Source organism: Pocillopora damicornis, chromosome 1, assembly GCF_964200805.1.
Source record: "Pocillopora damicornis chromosome 1, jaPocDami1.2, whole genome shotgun sequence".
Classification (NCBI taxonomy): Eukaryota; Metazoa; Cnidaria; class Anthozoa; order Scleractinia; family Pocilloporidae; genus Pocillopora; species Pocillopora damicornis.
Window position 1 is genome coordinate 26,962,631 of NC_142670.1, and position 21,349 is coordinate 26,983,979.

At 39.2% G+C, this 21,349-nt stretch overlaps 3 protein-coding genes across 3 annotated transcripts in view; all 3 read right to left on the reverse strand.

Moving 5' to 3' along the window:
• Positions 1–1,126, reverse strand: part of LOC149053010 (uncharacterized) — a 204,631-nt gene extending 203,505 nt beyond the window's left edge. Inside the window, exon 1 of the transcript XR_016188781.1 lies at positions 986–1,126. The gene's annotated coding sequence lies outside the window, so the exon portion shown is untranslated. The remainder of the gene's footprint in view (positions 1–985) is intronic.
• Positions 1,127–3,949: 2,823 nt separating this feature from the next.
• LOC149053028 (uncharacterized) lies at positions 3,950–7,001 on the reverse strand. The gene is made up of 4 exons (XM_089182215.1): positions 6,927–7,001; positions 6,566–6,605; positions 5,771–5,878; positions 3,950–5,189 (listed from the first exon to the last, which is right to left on the reverse strand). Exons 1-4 carry the CDS (start codon positions 6,999–7,001, stop codon positions 4,879–4,881), a joined length of 534 nt encoding a protein of 177 aa, XP_089038341.1. The 3' UTR covers positions 3,950–4,878.
• Positions 7,002–13,994: 6,993 nt separating this feature from the next.
• Positions 13,995–19,183, reverse strand: LOC149053029 (uncharacterized). Its single transcript, XM_089213097.1, has one exon. It carries the CDS (start codon positions 19,012–19,014, stop codon positions 14,875–14,877), a length of 4,140 nt encoding a protein of 1,379 aa, XP_089069223.1. The 5' UTR covers positions 19,015–19,183; the 3' UTR covers positions 13,995–14,874.
• Between the last annotated feature and the right edge of the window lie 2,166 nt (positions 19,184–21,349).

Genomic DNA, 21,349 nt, shown 5'->3' on the forward strand with positions numbered 1-21,349 from the left:
TTTGTCACGATTAAGATTAATACGAGCAATGCTCAGAAAAAGAAATGTAAGCATAAACTGGAACAATCCCTAGCTACAACCCCTAGCAGCAACGTGTACCGGCATTTGAATAACCCAGTCTTCGACAATCTTGAAGCTGACTTTGTCAAAACGTACATATACTTGTGCGTAGTGAACATGATGAGTCGACTAAAATCTTACCTCTATTTTGCAATCAGCAAGAGGCTTCGCTAAGCCTGAGATTCTTCTGTTATCTTTTCCCTATGAGCTAATTGCTTCGGGTAAATTTCCATTTTCCTTTGTCCGCCATCTTTAACCGCGCACAATGTATCCTGGAACAAAGCGGAAATGAATTGGGCTACAACCGGAAGTTGTGAATCACTTGTCTTTGTGATACGTGTAGCTGCGTATCAAACAAACAGACCTTAGAGCCTTCTTAAACACGCTTACAAAATTCTGCCAAAACCAAAATGTAGGAAACTTAAGGACGAAAAAAATTATGAATGGTTTATTTTTTTAAGTTTTGTCAGCTGTCAATTGGTTGCCAAATTTAGTCTCTTCACAGCAGGATTCTGCCTGTACTGAAGCAAAACCGGAAAAAAAAAATTGAAACAAGGTTTTGGCAGATGGAAAACCTTTTCTAAAGGCATGGTCCATCGAATAATTGCCACGATTGCAGTAAACTTGGCGTGAAATGCTTGTGTGGCAAAAACTCTTTTCAACCTGACTTCGTTTGCCCGGTTGTTAAATTTATGAACGACTCGTCACAATATCGCGACGTTGATATCTGTTTTCAGGGCTACAAATCGAAGACATCATGGCGGCTAAGCATGCGGATAAAAGACAAATTACGGAGTTTAAATATGGCGGCTGCATAAGGCTTTCTGTGGGAAAATTGTGAAAATCAGACACAGTAATTTTCTGAAAGCGTGTACTAAAAATGCCCTCGTCTCAAATGTATTAGAAGAGTGTCCAGATCACTCACCTCCGTTCTCAAACTCTTACGATTTCGCTACGATCTGCCCCAGTCGAAGAAACTTTAAACCTTTTTGGTGCCCTTAGTGTCTTAAAATGGCTTATGTTGGTCAGCTAAAGCTTCTCCTGCAGCCACAACAAGGGTTGTTTTATCAATTACCCACGTCTGTTCGATCTCTTCGAAAGCCGACCTTCTAATTGAAAGCTATTTGAAGTCATAAAAGTGTGAATCCACGCTGCCAAACGACTTCCAAAAGTCCAAAAAAATGTTTTTTTTATGGGCCTTGTTCCCAGTAAAGACGTTGACTCAAAAACTAAAATTATAAGATCTGAAAACATATCAAAGAATTCTTCTTCTTCGATCGCCATTTTGTAAAAGCATAGTAACCTAGCCTGTTATGGACAATACCGCTACAGGGCAGCTACTGAAGGCTCAAAGATTGACATAGATTGCAGCATTGGCGTGAAAATAATTTGACTTGAAAAACAAAATAGTAAGCTTCTTACTTGGACAAGATTTTAACAGCTTCTCCAGCAATATCTCGGAAAGAAAATAATAAAGAAGTTTTCAGCGCTGCAAAATGTCTGATACACCTCCATTTGATTCATTTTTAAAATGGAAGTTGGAGATTGAAAGTCCCTCTTTGGCCTATGCTGCCAAGACAGTGACAAGGAATAACATCTTAGCTGTGGACGTACCCTACACTTTGCTGAAATTGTGGCATGATTTTATCAAGACACAGAAAAATGATAGAAATCACACCTATGGCAATGCCTTGTAAAAGGTAATTTCCGACATCTTTTGATGTTTGATTTTAGTGAGATGCGCAGACGCAGTAAGGTGAAACGCAGCTCGTGTTGCGTCCACGACATCAGCCGCTGACTGACCTCGATTTCTAGCCATGTTTAAGCCTGTCTCAGTATTGGCCATCTGGGGCAAACTCCGACCTTTTCTTCTATTTCTGGAAATAACGCATCCTTGCTGCAAGCATCTTTGCAACGATCTCAATCATTTTCAATCTATTATCTTTGTACTTAATTCGGCTTCTCGGAGCCATTGTCTTAATACCATACACATTGTATTCGCAAAAAAAACCGACATTTGAAAACAACGACTTGAACGCTAGAGGCGACTTCAGTGTTAACCCGGCTACGTTTTATCATTCCTTAGGGATTTTAGTTCTAATAGCCCAACTAAATTTTTGTGCACAGCCTGTGAATCAAATCTATGAAGTAAAATATTGTATCCTTCCTCGTACTAGTTTATAAGAATGAGTTTGCTAGTACCTGTACGGCTTTACACAATGATATTTTCCAGGCTCTAAAATAATCACTTTCCTAATTAATATTTCCCTTAAATCTAATGGCTTGCTCGCCCTGACAGCCCAGCCTCATGAACTAGTCCGTAACAGGTGTGAGAAGCAAATGATTGACAGAAATAAGCGACCCTGTTCCCTTACACACCCTTCTCAATGCCGTTCGCTTAGTTTAAATGTGGCATTTAAAACATTTTGTATATACTACACATTTTTCTATTTAGCCAGGGTACCTGCATAATTATTTGATAATGGCGTTCATAAGAAAATGGTTGGGTTGAAATATATCATAATGTTTTGCCAGCAGGTAACTGCATTAATGAAAAAATGTTTAAAAAAAGGTTGCATTCAATGTATATCCTAAGTTGTTGCATCAAGTTGGCCAATTTTAACAAATACTCAAGCCTTTTAAAGCCCCTTATGTTAAAATTTTGTCAGAGTGAACCAGTGAAAGTCTCAGTTGATGGTCAAATGAATACTTTTTCAGATCAATAAAATGTATTGTTGTTTTTCATGGTAACCGTGATGTTGCCACAACTCCAGTTTCCAGGGCAGAATTTCATAGAGGCTACCATATGAGAATCTCTTTCATGGGTCAATAACAACATCGACTCAACTTTAATACTAAATATAAAAATTGATTGATCTTTGGATTAGTTTCTGTCATGCACAAAGATATTCTAGCTCTAGCCTGTCTTCATTGAAATCTAACTTTCGCAGCGTAAGAACCAGATGACAGACAAATTTAGAATTTCAGTGGCTAGGGTTGCCAGGATAGAGGATAATTGGTTTAAAGACATGTACATTGATATGCAATTACAGCATCGGTCTTTCCAGCCAGAGCTAGAGCAGTTGAAAGAAGAGAATTTAAACATCGACTCGAGTTGAAATGTGACTTTTCTTTCTAATTTTCTACGCTTATCAGAGGAGTTTGACAGTTTAGAGAAAAACCTTTGAAGTAAACAGTCATAAATGGCGACATCAGGAGAAGGTATAAGAGATGCTAAGTACGATTCTGGCACATTGTTTCAGTGACTACTGATCCCGCGTGTAAACCCTTTAATGGACCGGTGATATCTAGATCTTAACTCGAAGTCGTTTAACGTCGTTTCATTCTGTCTAAACCAAAATTAACAAACACGGGCAATAAAATATCATTTCAACCGATACAGGCATCTAAGGAAGAAAACATTCTATATTCTGGACAATCCGTTCAAACAATAAGGAACGTCAACGAAAGTCTTCAGCTGCTTGAAGATACCGCTGACTAGCACGCATGTTGATATGTTGATCACTTTGCAAGTTGTGAGAACATCTTCCTTCCGTTCCACATCTCGTTAACTCTTCGAGAGCCAGTGCATAGGAATTTTTAGAAGTTGAAGGGCTGGAAAATAAACTGACTGGAACTCCGCTTTCAGGGTTGGCTATATAAATCTATATTATATTTGACAGGGACCACTCGTCGAAGCAGGGGTGAACTTGTTGTTGAACTTTCAATGGGGCGAAACCTCTGTAAACCACAAAGAATCATGGGAGTTGAGCCTGAGAAAGAGACATTTTGTATTTGATTTTTGCTGAACTTTCAAACTTTTTAAGAAAAAAAAGGTAGCTCAGCATCTACAAATTTTATAATCATTACATATAATATTACACGTTTTATACTTATCCACCACACTGAGACAAGGGGAATCTCACTCTATACAAAATTACGCTGTTAATTCAAGCTAACCACAAACGATTAATTCAACTCAAATAGTGTCTAGCATCTAATTTTTTCTTACAGTGTCAATCTAAATCACAAATTAAGAACACGAGAATATAGTAACTGATCACTAACTTAAGAAGCTCTTAACTGTTAAACCAATTCTCTATGTCTGTTCCTTAGGAAATGCACAGAGAATAATAAGGAGAAATTACATTCTAATGTCAAGCTGTGAAGCATGAAATAAGATGCTTGAGGGTAGTAATGTGCTTCACATGTTCTGGAAGACAGAGCTAAATAACAAAATGATACATCAGTTATACGGTCAATAACACGGGCTCAAGCGCTCGAGATTAAAATTCAGCGAAATTTGCGGCGAAAAATAGGGCTGGCATTTAAAACTTAGGCACTTTGTTGTCGTTGAAGGCATTTTCCTATTTCCAGAGTTTTTAAGAAGAAATTTAAATTTTGAAAATATCTAGGGGGTGTACAAAGTTTTTGGAAGTTATTCTGGAAGTTATTCTGTAAAGAAAATAAAAACAGCAAGGAAAAAACGCCTAGAATCTATAGCATAGAAAATCGAACGTGCAAACGACTCAAAATTCGTTTTCCGCGCCAAAGTGTAGCGCATGCGCAGACGTTATTCGGCTCTGTCGTTGTGAACGTCTGAGTGAATTTCGACCTCAGTATTCTTTAGCTAGCGGTTCTTGAGTGTAAAAATACGAGTAAATATCTTTTTTTTAGTTAGAGTTATTATTTCCTATCTTGAATCGAAAGGAAAACGAACGACTTACTAGGCGTGAATGCTCGACGCAGACGCTCTTTTGAGTACTCACAAATATATTTGACATAATACAGAAATGATCAGTCTTTTCTATGATAAGACTATGGAGAGGCATTGCCTTCAGTCTTATCGCAACAAAACTGTTCTGCTAGAAGTTTACAATTCACCAATTTGTGACACAAGGCATCGTTCAAAACTATGTAAGTGGCTTTGCTGCCTTGTCCTTGTTTCCAATCTATTAACATGTTAAAAGCTTTATCTGCCAACTTCGGGTTGTCTCCATCATAGTTGGCTATTGCGGCTGGGCTGAATCCCAGGCGTCCTCCTAATGTCTTCCATTTTCCTGAAAGTTCCCGAGACAGATATTCCAACTCCTCATTTGACGGTTCCCCATCTTTAACCAAATATATACCTGAGGATAACAACGGAGGGAGAATAAGAAATTAGAAAAGGGATGCTTCAAGGCTTTGGCGAATAGCAAACAGTTGTGGCGAAAGGCGACTTCTCTTTTTTTGGTATCATTCAATAACGAATCGTCAGCCCTTGAGATTGTCAAGCTTGGGCGAGGATACATTTGCAGCGGCAGGGAAACCATTTTCCCAACCCATACATAAAAAAAATAATAAAAACGCTTAGGAAGTTTTCCAGACTCATTATCTATTTCTGACCTCTCATTTCGCGTATGGCCCGACAAGCATCTTGAAAATAGAGTTCATTAACGTCTCTTAGCTATAGTCTCCAGCTGTTAATGCTGGAATAGGTTGATGTAGTTCAAGATACACGGGTGTTGGATTAATGATAGAGCCCACTTTTAATTCATTATTTTTTATTCTCTTATATAAGTGGGTAAAGAGGATGTCTAAGAAATATAATGCCAGTCTTTCTGCATAAACAAATTTTACCATGCATAAACGCGTAACAACAACATGCAAACTTGAATAAAATACAATTAAAAAGGAAAGTCCATCGCGACATTTTTAATCTCGGTACTACCTGCAGATTGGCGTATCCTCTTCCTAGGAGCTGCAACAGGGCTGAATGACGATGATTCTGAATTTGGACGCTTTACAGTTGAATGTTTCACACTTTGGGAGGAAATACCTGCAGAATAATGGGGTTAATGAGATGGCTGGCTTGAGAACTAATGCAATTTTTATGGCGCTGATGGTTCGGAAACGTTGATGTGGTAATCCTGGACTGTGATCATTCGGGTATGACCCAGCTTTCACAAATTAAAGTGGTAAGTTTTGTCGATTTCTCTTATAAGTAACAATGAGCATCGACAAATTTGACGAAGGGGGCCGTTATATGGAAAAATATTCGATTCAAGATTTCATTTGCAAAGCAATAGCGGATGCAAACGATTCGTCACTGTCAGAGTTACTCCATCATTTTAACCATACAGCCAACGGAATAATTTCTAGAGAATTACACTTCTTTGAGTCTTTCCAAAGCCGTTTTGTGCTTTATTCGTTTTCAGCATCAAATTCCCTGCAAGGAGGTACGTACGCACCGTGGTCTACATTGAGTTTACTGATACATAACAGAGACAATAAGCCATCTCTGTTGAGCGTGAGGGGGGGCACGGCCCGATTTATTAACGCATGAAGTAAGGCAGGTTATTATGAGTTTCCGTTGAGAACACTTGCTTTGTCGCTAAAAGCTACATTTTAAAAACCCATAGAGCCTACATTTCTAAATTTACATATTTTAGAACAAGATGACTGGTCTTAAGTAATTGTATTTATTCGAACAACAACAAAACCTACAACAAATACAACAACTTACCACTTCCTTCTTCAAAGTCAGAGGTGACAGGAATAGAAACCTTAATGGAGGAGGAAAATTTGCAATATGACGGGTGTGTATGAGGTGTATAGAAATGAGGAAATAAAGAAATTTACAAATTAATAAGAAAAAGGAAAAATAATTAAGAAAAAAGGCAGAGGCATAGAAAGGGACTTTAAAGCAACTGAAAAGTAAAGTAATCACAAAATCAAAATAAAAAATCTGAAAGGTCCTGCATGTTCATGTACTGTTTTCTGTGGGCAGGACATTTCTTTACCTATTCGACGTTCCTCAGTGTTTTGTTTCTAGTGATTCGTCCTTAATAAGTTTTGTGCCGCCTTAAATAACCTCATTATCTTACTCGGAAACTAGCTTTACTACCCGTAGGAGAAAGAAACCTAAAAATGGAGAACTTGCTAAAATGGCTTCTTTTCATCTTAGTAAGCGGTCTTACCACAGGCAATGCACTTTGGAAGTAAGGTGAGATATTTTTATTGAGAATTTGATTGTAATTTTACTTCCTAAGACCGGTCGAAATTATTCCAACACAAACTAAAATTTTCGCCATGACTCTTATTTCGCAAGATGATCATCTCACAACTAGAGCTTGGGCTGCCTGGGGTTAAAACATTGCTAATCCTTTTAATTGTCATCTACTATAGTAAGGTTGGCATCAGTACTATATTAGCTCTGGGCTAAAAGTGCATTTAATTAGCAAATCCACAAACCGTAAGATGTCACCTACTTGAGACGCTAATACCATGATAATGTTGCACAAAAGTTGCTGATTTTGGTCGCAAAACTTCACTCCTGGAACACTCTCACTTCCTAAGCAAACTTCACCAGCTGTGTAATAAACTTTGTTCTCGTGGAATCTGTTAAAAATGAAATGAATTTAAATGAGGCAAACCTAACGTGCACCAGCCGTTTTGAAATCTTTTCTTACAACCGAAAATGACAGCACATTTAACGAGAGCCCTACTGGATATTTAAAAACGAGCATTTGAAGACAATAAAGCCGAAAAAAACCAACATGTATATCTCCATGGCCCTATTGATTGATAAGAAACCTAGAAAAGCCATGGCGAAAAATGGTTCACTGACAGTTGAACAATGTACAATTTTACAATGGAAGGAATAAATCATTTCTATGTAAAACTAGCATGACGTAACCTAGAAGTATTCAAGTAAATCATATGTACTTGATGGGCCAGAAATAAGTTGTATTATATTATACCTCACAAACTGCAGGGCATTTTTCTGGTCTGTGCCCTGGGGTATGATAGCCTCGGAAAGAGACACCAAAATTTTCTCCTCTCCACAAACTGGTTTAGAAGAGCACCCTTCGTCTTTGTAGGGTACGACACATTCCGATATTTTCCGTATTACATCATAATACAGTCTTTGAGGATAGCAAAAAAGTTTCAGTTTAAAATGTCCACGAACACCGGTCTCACACAAGCAAGTAAAAAATCGGGCATGCTGAGGCCTAGACCTATAGCAAAGTTTTCCTACAAACTCAGTGAAGCCCGAAGTAGATTGTAAAAGTGATCTCATCAACTTGATTGGACGGAATCTATCGAAAAAGAAAAGGAAAAATAAAACACAGCTCAAGCAATCCAATGGAAACGATTATCAGCCATTGCACGGTAATCTTGAGTATATACGTACTCGAGTGGTCATTTCAATTATTGAATCTATAGTTAACTAAAAGAAATCCATGTATGTATGACTGTACACTAAAATACGTTTGAATTTCCTCTACGTCATGCGTATTATTTTTCAAATAAAGCCGATGAGAAATACTTACCCAGAGAAATGCCTAACTTTAAATTGCACTTTCCCATCTACAAGACGTGGCGGTTCATCTAATTTATCTGTTATGTCTTTCCAGTCATGTGCTTCACACTGTAATATCCTCAGTTCACCGGGACGTAACTCTGCCAACTCTTGTTTTTCTTTACGGAAGGTGAGAGGAATCCTTATTGTTACAGGCGCGATGAGACTTACATTTTGAGAGCCTGAAATGTAAAGAACTGGACCGACAAGTCCTCCCTCTCCTTTTAGCTCACTGCTTGGGAATTCTTGTACCTGGATTTAAAAGCAAAACAAGTTTTTGGGCATGTTAAACCATTCCCAGCATAAAGATAATTTGCTTTACATTGTGGAAAGTGAATTTTAGGATGAAATTTTGAAATTATCTAAAAATTATAGTACACAATGTAAATGTCCTTTCAAAGTTTTATTTAGTAATATAAGCATTATTATGAACAAATGTATACACTGGTTTTAATATAAAAAGTCTGATTGGTCAAGAGCACTCAATCAATATACAGTAAAGAGTGAAGTTCACATATAACCCAATATCTACCGCAGATATTGCAGTTATCATGTCGAGTTCAACCTCTGCCTAGTTTCCAAGCCCTGACTGTCTGTGAAGTATTCTTAAACTTTTGCAAATTTAAAGAGATGTCTTCTTTCCTAATTTGTTTAAAAAATGTATAATAAAACAATAATTTAATTTGGTTTTTGCATGATGTCATAACTCACCAAACCTTATGTCTGTGTTGTCTTCGGCTTACGTAGATAACTCAGACCTTGGTTTTGCTAATTCATCATGATATCATGCATAACTTCATCCACTAATTGCATTAATTGCAAACCAATACAAACCAATTTACCTGACAGGAATGATTTCAATTTGACATTTATATCGAAGCAAAAGTCTGTTTGTTGCTTAGAATGAGTTTTCCAAAACCTAGTTTTAAAAAGGGAATGCCCAGGGTCCATGAGTACACATGGGGACAGTATAGTACCACAAATAATTCGAAGTTACCAAAACTACTGATCAGAACTTTACCACATGTATCCTCACACACATGCAAGCACAAGCCCAATTGTCTTCTATTTTAGCTTAAAGTTGTTAATTAATATCTCTCTTTCCATGAATATTGCCACCAAGTTCATGGAGTGTATGGCAAGTAACTGAGGGTACAGGTTATACTATTGCAACACCTTTTTTTTATCTCTTTGCTTTTGACAATCCCCTCACGCCAATCCTATGGCTTTCAAAACTGGAAAATGAAAAAGTTGCAGGACTCATGCATGTATATAATTTTATAGTTCCATGCACCTTGATTGTCACACAGAAATCTTGATAAACAGGAAAACAACTCTGAGGAATTTGGACACTGACATCAGGAAGGTCAGGCACAATACAGGTCAATTCCGGGCCTCCTGCAGTACCTCTTGAAAAGGTGAAAGACTTAGGACGCCAGACTGCAGCAAATGAAGAAACTGCTGATTTTGTACAAACAGCTTGTGCAAATGGGAAAAGCCACTTGGGAACTGTTGAAGTTTCTGCATATAAAAATAAATGATTGGAAATGCATCCTTCAGCTGTGTTTTGAAGTCTTCAAACAATAAAGTTACCCCCAACAGATGTCATTATGATATGTATGCTTCAAAGAATAAAGTTTGCAGCAACATGGTTATTGAGGAAAATTTATATTATAGTGATTAAAATGCATTGGAGACTTCATGTAACATTTGTGCAATAATTACACGTACTGCTTGGATACACCTAAAGGGTAAACGAAAAAAAAGTTCTAAAGTTGGATTTGAAATGCCTGTGAAGAAGCAAGAAGTCTACTTTGACATTATGAGTGCAGCAGGTCATGCATTGCAGGGATAGATGTCCGCATCTAAGTCATTGCACACCTACTCCTTCTCCCTTAAGTCAACTGATAAGTTCGGGTTACAAGTTGGGTTTAATTTTGGGTTAGGAGAGGGGGAGCTGCACATTTCTCAAATGCTGACATTGATGCCAGTGAAAAAGGGAGCCTAGCAATATCATGATCATTCATTAAGTTATTATTAAGTTATTCACACCTGTATTTAATAAAAACATAACGTTACCTGATCCATGCCAAGTGTTCTCTGTCTTTAATTCCTTCCATTCATTGTTCTCTTGGTCAGTCAGTTGCTTGATAACCACCTCATACCCCTCCAAATGTGGGGCACTGTGCATCAAAGATACAGTAAAACTTATTCCTTCAAAACTTTTCTTGTAATCCAGATCTGGTGGGCCATCATGAGATATTTCAATAACACTGCTAACCAATATCTCATCACTGGCAGTGGAGGGGGAGAGGGTCCTGGGGTTCCACAATAAGCATCTACATGTAAATGGCACAGGTTGTTGTACAGCTCCACTGCAAAGTTTGATAGAGGCACCAGCTTCCCTCAGGTGCCATGAGTCTTCCTTACCTCCGATTTTTCCTCTGAAATGCAAAGGAAATTAATTATTTAGTATTTTAAGATATTTTTCCCAAGTGGAGTAAGCAATGACAAAGGTATTTAAAATGCAAGTGGCAAACTGGAAGTTTGAAAAACTCATTTAGATATTGACACTTAATTTCAAAACTAGAGCTAATAAATGTTATTTTTCTTTATTTTTCTTTTCTTTTCCATTAATTTGCTTTTCCTTGACTCAAATAGCCTCAAGTTATAATCATAAATCAAAACATTTATTTAAATGATTCACTATCACTTTTGATAATAATTAAGTACCCCTTTATTGATGGAAACATTGAAAAAAAATGTTGAATACCTGTAGAACATGGTAATTGAACTGGGTGGAGTAAACTTTGTTCTGAAATCATACACGTGACATCTTAATCAAAGGATTGTGCAGCAGCATTAGACTTGAAATCACCAGTATGATTTCAGACGAAAAGTGCATGGCAAAAGTTCAATTACCACTTCATTACATATATTTTGAATTTGCAAAATTCAGTTGCTAAATGAATAAAGATTTTTTTAAAGCTGGTACAAATACATGTATGTTATTTATCCAGTACTGAGCTGGTGTGTAAAATGTTATAAAAGTTGTCTTTCTTTTTTTCTGCAATTTGATTGATTTCCTAAAACAATCGGTTAAATCTAATTTGTTGCTGTACTTTCGTGGAGCTTTCTCATTAGCTGGGAAATCGATGCTCTTTAGAGCAAAAAATAGTGCATTTTATCAATAAATCGTGCCAATGAGAACCAATCAGGTTGCAAGGATCACCAGTGATTTGAGCACGAATGTAATAAATTTTTAATAGCATTACAGTTATTAAGCATGAACTTTATTAACTGAAGATTGAAAAGAAAAGAAAATAAAAGAAAGTAACTGTCATTTATAAAGAGGTCCGGAGGGTTGTTCTTTAGTCAGAGCACTTTGTCAAAAGTTGCCATTAGCTAACACCTCCTAGCAACTCCAACCCTGCTCTTTACAATGGTCTGTGCATCCATGAGAAAAAAAAACATGGGAAAGGCAAAAAACTGAGTCATTGCAGAAAAACCCATACCTTTTGATCAAAGTCTTTTCATTGTCTTCAGTGTCTACTTTTGCATCTCCTATATCTGCCAAATCTTTCCTGCCGGTGTAATAAGGTACCTCATCCTCCTCTTTGGCTGGGGAAATTATTATTTTGAGGTGTTTGGTCTCAGTATACAATATAACGGACATTTACTACCACTTAATTCCCAATATCTGTTCAACCAAAATTGTTCAACATGGGGTCTTCCCGCACTAACAAAAAAGTTGTTTATTTAGAACAATTTTTTCGTCATCTCTAAATTTTGACAAATTTTGGCCAAAGCCGACAAATCGTGAAACACATCGCCGACAAATGTGTCCCAAGTAAAATCTGGACAAAATTAATTAAGTAAGCAAGACCGTGATAAACTTGCCGATTAATTATCGCAAAAGCTACGAACAGCGTGTAGCTGAACTGAAATCAGTTTACTAGAGAGGCAAAAATTCTCTTTTGTTGCAAAACTCTGGGATTCTAAAATTTTAAAACGGCTTTGAAAAATCCTAGAAATTGGAGGTGGAATCTTTTGGCAGATTAGGTCGAGCTGTAAGAGAATATTTCAAGTTTGAAATTTATAATGTAGATGTAACACTCAAACAAACTTTTATCCTTTGATTTTGCCAGGACAATTTTAGGCTGGAGACATGAAAATCGCGAAAGCTCGGATATGCATTGATTAAGAGTATAAGATAAGATTACCGTATGACTCTCCTTCTCCAGCCTTCTCCCCCACTTCTTTTGCAATTTGTAGACGACGCTCACGGTACTCGATTGCCTTAGGAAAGTTGCCTAAGCTATGAAAGGCATTGCCAAGACTTCCATAAGCCCGTCTCTCTCCAGCTTTATCCCCCACTTGTTTTGCAATTTGTAGATGACGCTCGTGGTAACTGATAGCCTTATGAAAATCGCCTAAGCCATGATAGGCATTGCCAAGATTTCCATAAGCCTGTCCTTCTCCAGCTTTATCCCCCACTTCTTTTGCTTTTTGTAGATGACGCTCGTGGTAACTGATAGCCTTATGAAAATCGCCTAAGCCATGATAGGCATTGCCAAGATTTCCATAAGCCCGTCCTTCTCCAGCTTTGTCTCCCACTTCTTTTGCAATTTGTAGATCACACTCGTGGTAACTGATAGCCTTATGAAAATCGCCTAGGCCACGATAGGCATTGCCAAGATTTCCATAAGCCCGTCCTTCTCCAGCTTTGTCTCCCACTTCTTTTACAATTTGGAGATGACGCTCGTGGTAACTGATAGCCTTATGAAAATTGCCTAACATCTCATAGGCATTGCCAAGATTTCCATAAGCCCGTCCTTCTCCAGCTTTGTCTCCCACTTCTTTTGCAATTTGTAGATGACGCTCGTGGTAACTAATAGCCTTATGAAAATCGCCTAAGATCTGAAAGGCATTGCCAAGATTTCCATCAGCCCTCCTTCTCCAGCTTTGTCTCCCACTTCTTTTACAATTTGGAGATGACGCTCGTGGTAACTGATAGCCTTATGAAAATTGCCTAACATCTCATAGGAATTGCCAAGATTTCCATAAGCCCGTCCTTCTCCAGCTTTGTCTCCCACTTCTTTTGCAGTTTGTAGATGACGCTCGTGGTAACTAATAGCCTTATGAAAATTGCCTAAGATCTGAAAGGCATTGCCAAGATTTCCATTAGCCACTCCTTCTCCAGCTTTGTCTCCCACTTCTTTTGCAATTTGTAGATGACGCTCGTGGTAACTGATAGCCTTATAAAATCGCCTAAGCCATAATAGGCATTGCCAAGATTTCCATTAGCCTGTCCTTCTCCAGCTTTGTCTCTCACTTCTTTTGCAATTTGTAGATGACGCTCGTGGTAACTGATAGCCTTATGAAAATCGCCTAAGCGATAATAGGCATTGCCAAGATTTCCATAAGCCCCTCCTTCTCCAGCTTTGTCTCCAGCTTCTTTTGCAATTTGTAGATGACGCTCGTGGTAACTGATAGCCTTATGAAAATCGCCTAACATCTCATAGGCATTGCCAAGACTTCCATAAGCCCGTCCTTCTCCAGCTTTGTCTCCCACTTCGTTTGCAAAAAAATTGGAATTGGTTTCAACATGGCTCAAGGGGTGTGAACTCAGATATCGCTCAGCCATCCCTTAGCTATATGCTTTACATTAAAACTACAGCTGATCAGCGGTTTAAAACATTTTTCCTTTAAACTAATTCGTCCTCAGTCGCCTCTCTACTTTTAGGTGTTACGAAAGATTCGCACGAGTCCCCTTCCTTCCCAGCGTCTCCTAGTATCAGTCTCCCGCGATTCCGCAGCCGCGTACGAGACGAACGGAGCCGAGTCGGATGTCATGTTAAAATAACTTTTGAAGTTCTACGAGTCCTTCAACATCAGTACGCATTTTCCCCTTACTGTTCTCCATACATTTCATAAGGCAACGACAAGGAGAATTTGGTATAACAATCAAACGCTTCTTTAAATGGTGATTATTTCCTTTACACTCGTGGCCTTAATGTTTGCTTCAGGGGCAAAATTGTTCGGAGAAATTAGGGGTAGTCACTCTTAAGAATTCAAAAGGTTATGGAGTAGTCACAAAACACAAACAAAATACAAGATGGTTTTTTTCTCAACATTTATTTAAGATAAAATTATACGACTTAACAGAAGGCCGCTTCGAAAATAGCTGTATTTAGTAATAAATATGAGCGGCGTGGTTTATAATTTACTCTTCTCCTAAAAATTTTCGTCCGGCAAGCAAGAAAAAGAGGATAGTTTCTTCCATAGGAAGAGAATTGACGGTAAACAGTAAGGTGAATTTGTCAAACAGTGAAAGTAAGCGAAGATCTTAATACTGTTCTTTTTCTGTTACAAAAAAAATATTATCTCGTGAAACACATGGGTAAGACTACTTTCAATGGAATAAACCATAGCGAATAGTGATTTTGTAACTTTATAAATAAATTTTGCTAACTGATAGCCTTATGAAAATCGCCTAAGCCATAATAGACATTGCCAAGATTTCCATAAGCCCGTCCTTCTCCAGCTTTGTCTCCCACTTCTTTTGCAACTTGTAGATTACGCTCGTAATAATTGATAGCGCTATGAAAATCGCCTAAGCCACGATAAGCATTGCCAAGATTTCCATAAGCCCCTCCTTCTCCAGCTTTGTCTCCCGCTTCTTTTGCAATTTGTAGATAACGCTCGTGGTAACTGATAGCCTTATGAAAATCGCTTAACATCTCATAGGCATTGCCAAGACTTCCATAAGCCCGTCCTTCTCCAGCTTTGTCTCCCACTTCTTTTGCAATTTGTAGATGACGCTCGTGGTAACTGATAGCCTTATGAAAATCGCCTAAGCCACAATAGACATTGCCAAGATTTCCATAAGCCCGTCCTTCTCCAGCTTTGTCTCCCACTTCTTTTGCAATTTGTAGATTACACTCGTGGTAACTAATAGCCTTATGAAAATCGCCTAAGCCACGATAGGCATTGCCAAGATTTCCATAAGCCCCTCCTTCTCCAGCTTTGTCTCCCACTTCTTTTACAATTTGGCGATGACGCTCGTGGTAATTGATAGCCTTATGAAAATTGCCTAACATCTCATAGGCATTGCCAAGATTTCCATAAGCCCGTCCTTCTCCAGCTTTGTCTCCCACTTCTTTTACAATTTGGAGATGACGCTCGTGGTAACTGATAGCCTTATGAAAATTGCCTAACATCTCATAGGCATTGCCAAGATTTCCATAAGCCCGTCCTTCTCCAGCTTTGTCTCCCACTTCTTTTGCAATTTGTAGATGACGCTCGTGGTAACTAATAGCCTTATGAAAATCGCCTAAGATCTGAAAGGCATTGCCAAGATTTCCATCAGCCACTCCTTCTCCAGCTTTGTCTCCCACTTCTTTTGCAATTTGTAGATGACGCTTGTGGTAACTGATAGCCTTATGAAAATCGCCTAAGCCATAATAGACATTGCCAAGATTTCCATAAGCCTGTCCTTCTCCAGCTTTGTCTCCCACTTCTTTTGCAACTTGTAGATTACGCTCGTAATAATTGATAACGCTATGAAAATCGCCTAAGCCACGATAAGCATTGCCAAGATTTCCATAAGCCCCTCCTTCTCCAGCTTTGTCTCCCGCTTCTTTTGCAATTTGTAGATAACGCTCGTGGTAACTGATAGCCTTATGAAAATCGCCTAACATCTCATCGGCATTGCCAAGACTTCCATAAGCCCGTCCTTCTCCAGCTTTGTCTCCCACTTCTTTTGCAATTTGTAGATTACACTCGTGGTAACTAATAGCCTTATGAAAATCGCCTAAGCCACGATAGGCATTGCCAAGATTTCCATAAGCCCCTCCTTCTCCAGCTTTGTCTCCCACTTCTTTTACAAATTGGCGATGACGCTCGTGGTAATTGATAGCCTTATGAAAATTGCCTAACATCTCATAGGCATTGCCAAGATTTCCATAAGCCCGTCCTTCTCCAGCTTTGTCTCCCACTTCTTTTACAATTTGGAGATGACGCTCGTGGTAACTGATAGCCTTATGAAAATTGCCTAACATCTCATAGGCATTGCCAAGATTTCCATAAGCCCGTCCTTCTCCAGCTTTGTCTCCCACTTCTTTTGCAATTTGTAGATGACGCTCGTGGTAACTAATAGCCTTATGAAAATCGCCTAAGATCTGAAAGGCATTGCCAAGATTTCCATCAGCCACTCCTTCTCCAGCTTTGTCTCCCACTTCTTTTGCAATTTGTAGATGACGCTTGTGGTAACTGATAGCCTTATGAAAATCGCCTAAGCCATAATAGACATTGCCAAGATTTCCATAAGCCTGTCCTTCTCCAGCTTTGTCTCCCACTTCTTTTGCAACTTGTAGATTACGCTCGTAATAATTGATAGCGCTATGAAAATCGCCTAAGCCACGATAAGCATTGCCAAGATTTCCATAAGCCCCTCCTTCTCCAGCTTTGTCTCCCGCTTCTTTTGCAATTTGTAGATAACGCTCGTGGTAACTGATAGCCTTATGAAAATCGCCTAACATCTCATAGGCATTGCCAAGACTTCCATAAGCCCGTCCTTCTCCAGCTTTGTCTCTCACTTCTTTTGCAATTTGTAGATCACGCTCGTGGTAACTGATAGCCTTATGAAAATCGCCTAAGCCACAATAGACATTGCCAAGATTTCCATAAGCCCGTCCTTCTCCAGCGTTGTCTCCCACTACTTTTGCAATTTGTAGATTACACTCGTGGTAACTGATAGCCTTATGAAAATCGCCTAAGCCACGATAGGCATTGCCAAGATTTCCATAAGCCCGTCCTTCTCCAGCTTTGTCTCCCACTTCTTTTACAATTTGGAGATGACGCTCGTGGTAATTGATAGCCTTATGAAAATTGCCTAACATCTCATAGGCATTGCCAAGATTTCCATAAGCCCGTCCTTCTCCAGCTTTGTCTCCCACTTCTTTTACAATTTGGAGATGACACTCGTGGTAACTGATAGCCTTATGAAAATTGCCTAACATCTCATAGGAATTGCCAAGATTTCCATAAGCCCGTCCTTCTCCAGCTTTGTCTCCCACTTCTTTTGCAATTTGTAGATGACGCTCGTGGTAACTAATAGCCTTATGAAAATCGCCTAAGATCTGAAAGGCATTGCCAAGATTTCCATCAGCCACTTCTTCTCCAGCTTTGTCTCCCACTTCTTTTGCAATTTGTAGATGACGCTCGTGGTAACTAATAGCCTTATGAAAATCGCCTAACATCTCATAGGCATTTCCAAGACTTCCATAAACCCGTCCTTCTCCAGCTTTGTCTCCCACGTCTTTTGCAATTTGTAGATGACGCTCGTGGTAACTGATAGCCTTATGAAAATCGCCTAACATTACATAGGCAATGCCTAGACTTCCATAAGCCCGTCCTTCTCCAGCTTTGTCTCCCACTTCTTTTGCAATTTGTAGATTACACTCGTGGTAACTGATAGCCTTATAAAAATCGCCTAACATCACATAGGCAATGCCAAGATTTCCATAAGCCTGTCCTTCTCCAGCTTTGTCTCCCACTTCTTTTGCAACTTGTAGATTACGCTCGTAATAATTGATAGCGCTATGAAAATCGCCTAAGCCACGATAAGCATTGCCAAGATTTCCATAAGCCCCTCCTTCTCCAGCTTTGTCTCCCGCTTCTTTTGCAATTTGTAGATAACGCTCGTGGTAACTGATAGCCTTATGAAAATCGCCTAACATCTCATAGGCATTGCCAAGACTTCCATAAGCCCGTCCTTCTCCAGCTTTGTCTCTCACTTCTTTTGCAATTTGTAGATGACGCTCGTGGTAACTGATAGCCTTATGAAAATCGCCTAAGCCACAATAGACATTGCCAAGATTTCCATAAGCCCGTCCTTCTCCAGCGTTGTCTCCCACTACTTTTGCAATTTGTAGATTACACTCGTGGTAACTGATAGCCTTATGAAAATCGCCTAAGCCACGATAGGCATTGCCAAGATTTCCATAAGCCCCTCCTTCTCCAGCTTTGTCTCCCACTTCTTTTACAATTTGGAGATGACGCTCGTGGTAATTGATAGCCTTATGAAAATTGCCTAACATCTCATAGGCATTGCCAAGATTTCCATAAGCCCGTCCTTCTCCAGCTTTGTCTCCCACTTCTTTTACAATTTGGAGATGACACTCGTGGTAACTGATAGCCTTATGAAAATTGCCTAACATCTCATAGGCATTGCCAAGATTTCCATAAGCCCGTCCTTCTCCAGCTTTGTCTCCCACTTCTTTTGCAATTTGTAGATGACGCTCGTGGTAACTAATAGCCTTATGAAAATCGCCTAAGATCTGAAAGGCATTGCCAAGATTTCCATCAGCCACTTCTTCTCCAGCTTTGTCTCCCACTTCTTTTGCAATTTGTAGATGACGCTTGTGGTAACTGATAGCCTTATGAAAATCGCCTAAGCCATAATAGACATTGCCAAGATTTCCATAAGCCTGTCCTTCTCCAGCTTTGTCTCCCACTTCTTTTGCAACTTTGTAGATTACGCTAGTAATAATTGATAGCGCTATGAAAATCGCCTTAGCCACGATAAGCATTGCCAAGATTTCCATAAGCCCCTCCTTCTCCAGCTTTGTCTCCCGCTTCTTTTGCAATTTGTAGATGACGCTCGTGGTAACTGATAGCCTTATGAAAATCGCCTAACATCTCATAGGCATTTCCAAGACTTCCATAAACCCGTCCTTCTCCAGCTTTGTCTCCCACGTCTTTTGCAATTTGTAGATGACGCTCGTGGTAACTGATAGCCTTATGAAAATCGCCTAACATTACATAGGCAATGCCTAGACTTCCATAAGCCCGTCCTTCTCCAGCTTTGTCTCCCACTTCTTTTGCAATTTGTAGATTACACTCGTGGTAACTGATAGCCTTATAAAAATCGCCTAACATCACATAGGCAATGCCAAGATTTCCATAAGCCCCTCCTTCTCCAGCTTTGTCTCCCACTTCTTTTGCAATTTGTAGATCACGCTCGTGGTAACTGATAGCCTTATGAAAATCGCCTAAGCCACAATAGGTAATGCCAAGATTTCCATAAGCCCGTCCTTCTCCAGCTTTGTCTCCCACTTCTATTGCAATTTGTAGATTACGCTCGTGGTAACTGATAGCCTTATGAAAATCGCCTAAACCACGATAGGCATTGCCAAGATTTCCATAAGCCCGTCCTTCTCCAGCTTTGTCTCCCACTTCTTTTCCAATTTGTAGATCACGCTCGTGGTAACTGATAGCCTTATGAAAATCGCCTAACATCTCATAGGCATTGCCAAGATTTCCATAAGCCCGTCCTTCTCCAGCTTTGTCTCCCGCTTCTTTTGCAATTTGTAGATTACGCTCGTGGTAACTGATAGCCTTATGAAAATCGCCTAACATCCGATAGGCGCCGCCAAGATTTCCGTAAACCCGTCTTTCTCCAGCTTTGTCTCCCACGTCTTTTGCAATTTGTAGATGACGCTCGTGGTAACCGACAGCCTTATGAAAATCGCCTAAACTCTCATAGGAAATGCTAAGTTTTCCATAAGACCGTCTTTCGCTAGCTTTGCCTCCCAATTCTCTTGCAGTTTGTGGATGACATTCATAGCACTCGATTGCCTTACGAAAATCGTCTAAGCCTTTAAAGTCATTCCCAAGATTTCCATAAGCCCGTCCTTGTCCAGCTTTATCCCCCCCTTCTTTTGTAGTTTGCAGATCGCACTCATGGTACTCAATGGCCTCATGAAAATTGCTTGAATTTTGATGGACAATGCCAAGATTTCTACAAGTCTCTCCCCTTCCAGCTTTGTCGTTGAGTTTCAACTTTTGTGTATTTTGCAATTTGTCGCCTACCCTCCAATATGAAAAAGGAAAAAATGGCGTTCGTGAGGAGAAGAGAGAAATAATCTAGCAATCATAAATACACAAAAAGTTCTTTGCTTCATAGAGATTCTCTTTTGCATTTAGCTTTCCACTTTTTTTCTTATTCAAATATCCGCACAATTGAATGTAAACAATTTTTTAATTTAACAAATGGCCAAATTGATTGGAAACTAACGAAATGTACATGTTGTTCGATGGATTGCACTAAGTTTGACCTTGGATGAATTTTATTGCAAATGTTCTTCCGGTCCTTGCCCACAGTTTATTACTAAACTATAGAAAAAAGAATTAATCGTTTCAGGATATCCTTCTCTCCAATTTGTTCAAGGCTGGTTTTCACTAATGACGGAGTCGAAGTGGTAAGAGCACTTCTGTTCGAGTGAAAACTGAATATCGGAGTCGACTCCGACTCCGACTCCGTTGTAAAAGAAAACCAGTCTTTGGGTGATGCCTTATCATCGGCCGTTAAGCTTTCTGCATAGGAGATTGATATTGAAGTGAAACAATTTATTAAAAAATCACCCGTCGCAGTTTGAGGATTAGTGTTAACAAATGTTTTGTTCCCCCCTCCTTCTGCATTCCAAGAAGCACCATAACCTAAACATAGCCACTGCTGGTAGAGAAGAGAAGGGAGAAGGCAACAAGGTTCTTCTAAATGTTTTAGCATGCCTTTGGCAAAAGTGCTTCACATCACTGATGATTGGAAACAATTAAAAAGTCCCATTTATTGAGCATGACATGCAGAAACTATAGTGGGAAGCCATTGCCTAGGTTCTGCTATATGGTTACCTATGGGCCAATTACTGCCTAGTAAATTTGTTACATCTTTTTGTGGCCCTGTATCTTTATGGGGATGAAGTTATCACTTCAGAGACGTTGATATGAAGACTTAGCCAGTTTGTAACTACAAAAGATAGAGAGACATTGGACAAGTGCCTTGGCGATGATTTTAAACCTAATGATGAAGATGTCTTAGAATTTTTACTTTATTCAAGTGTTTTAACCCTTTGCATCCTAACATCAGCATACTTTTTTTCC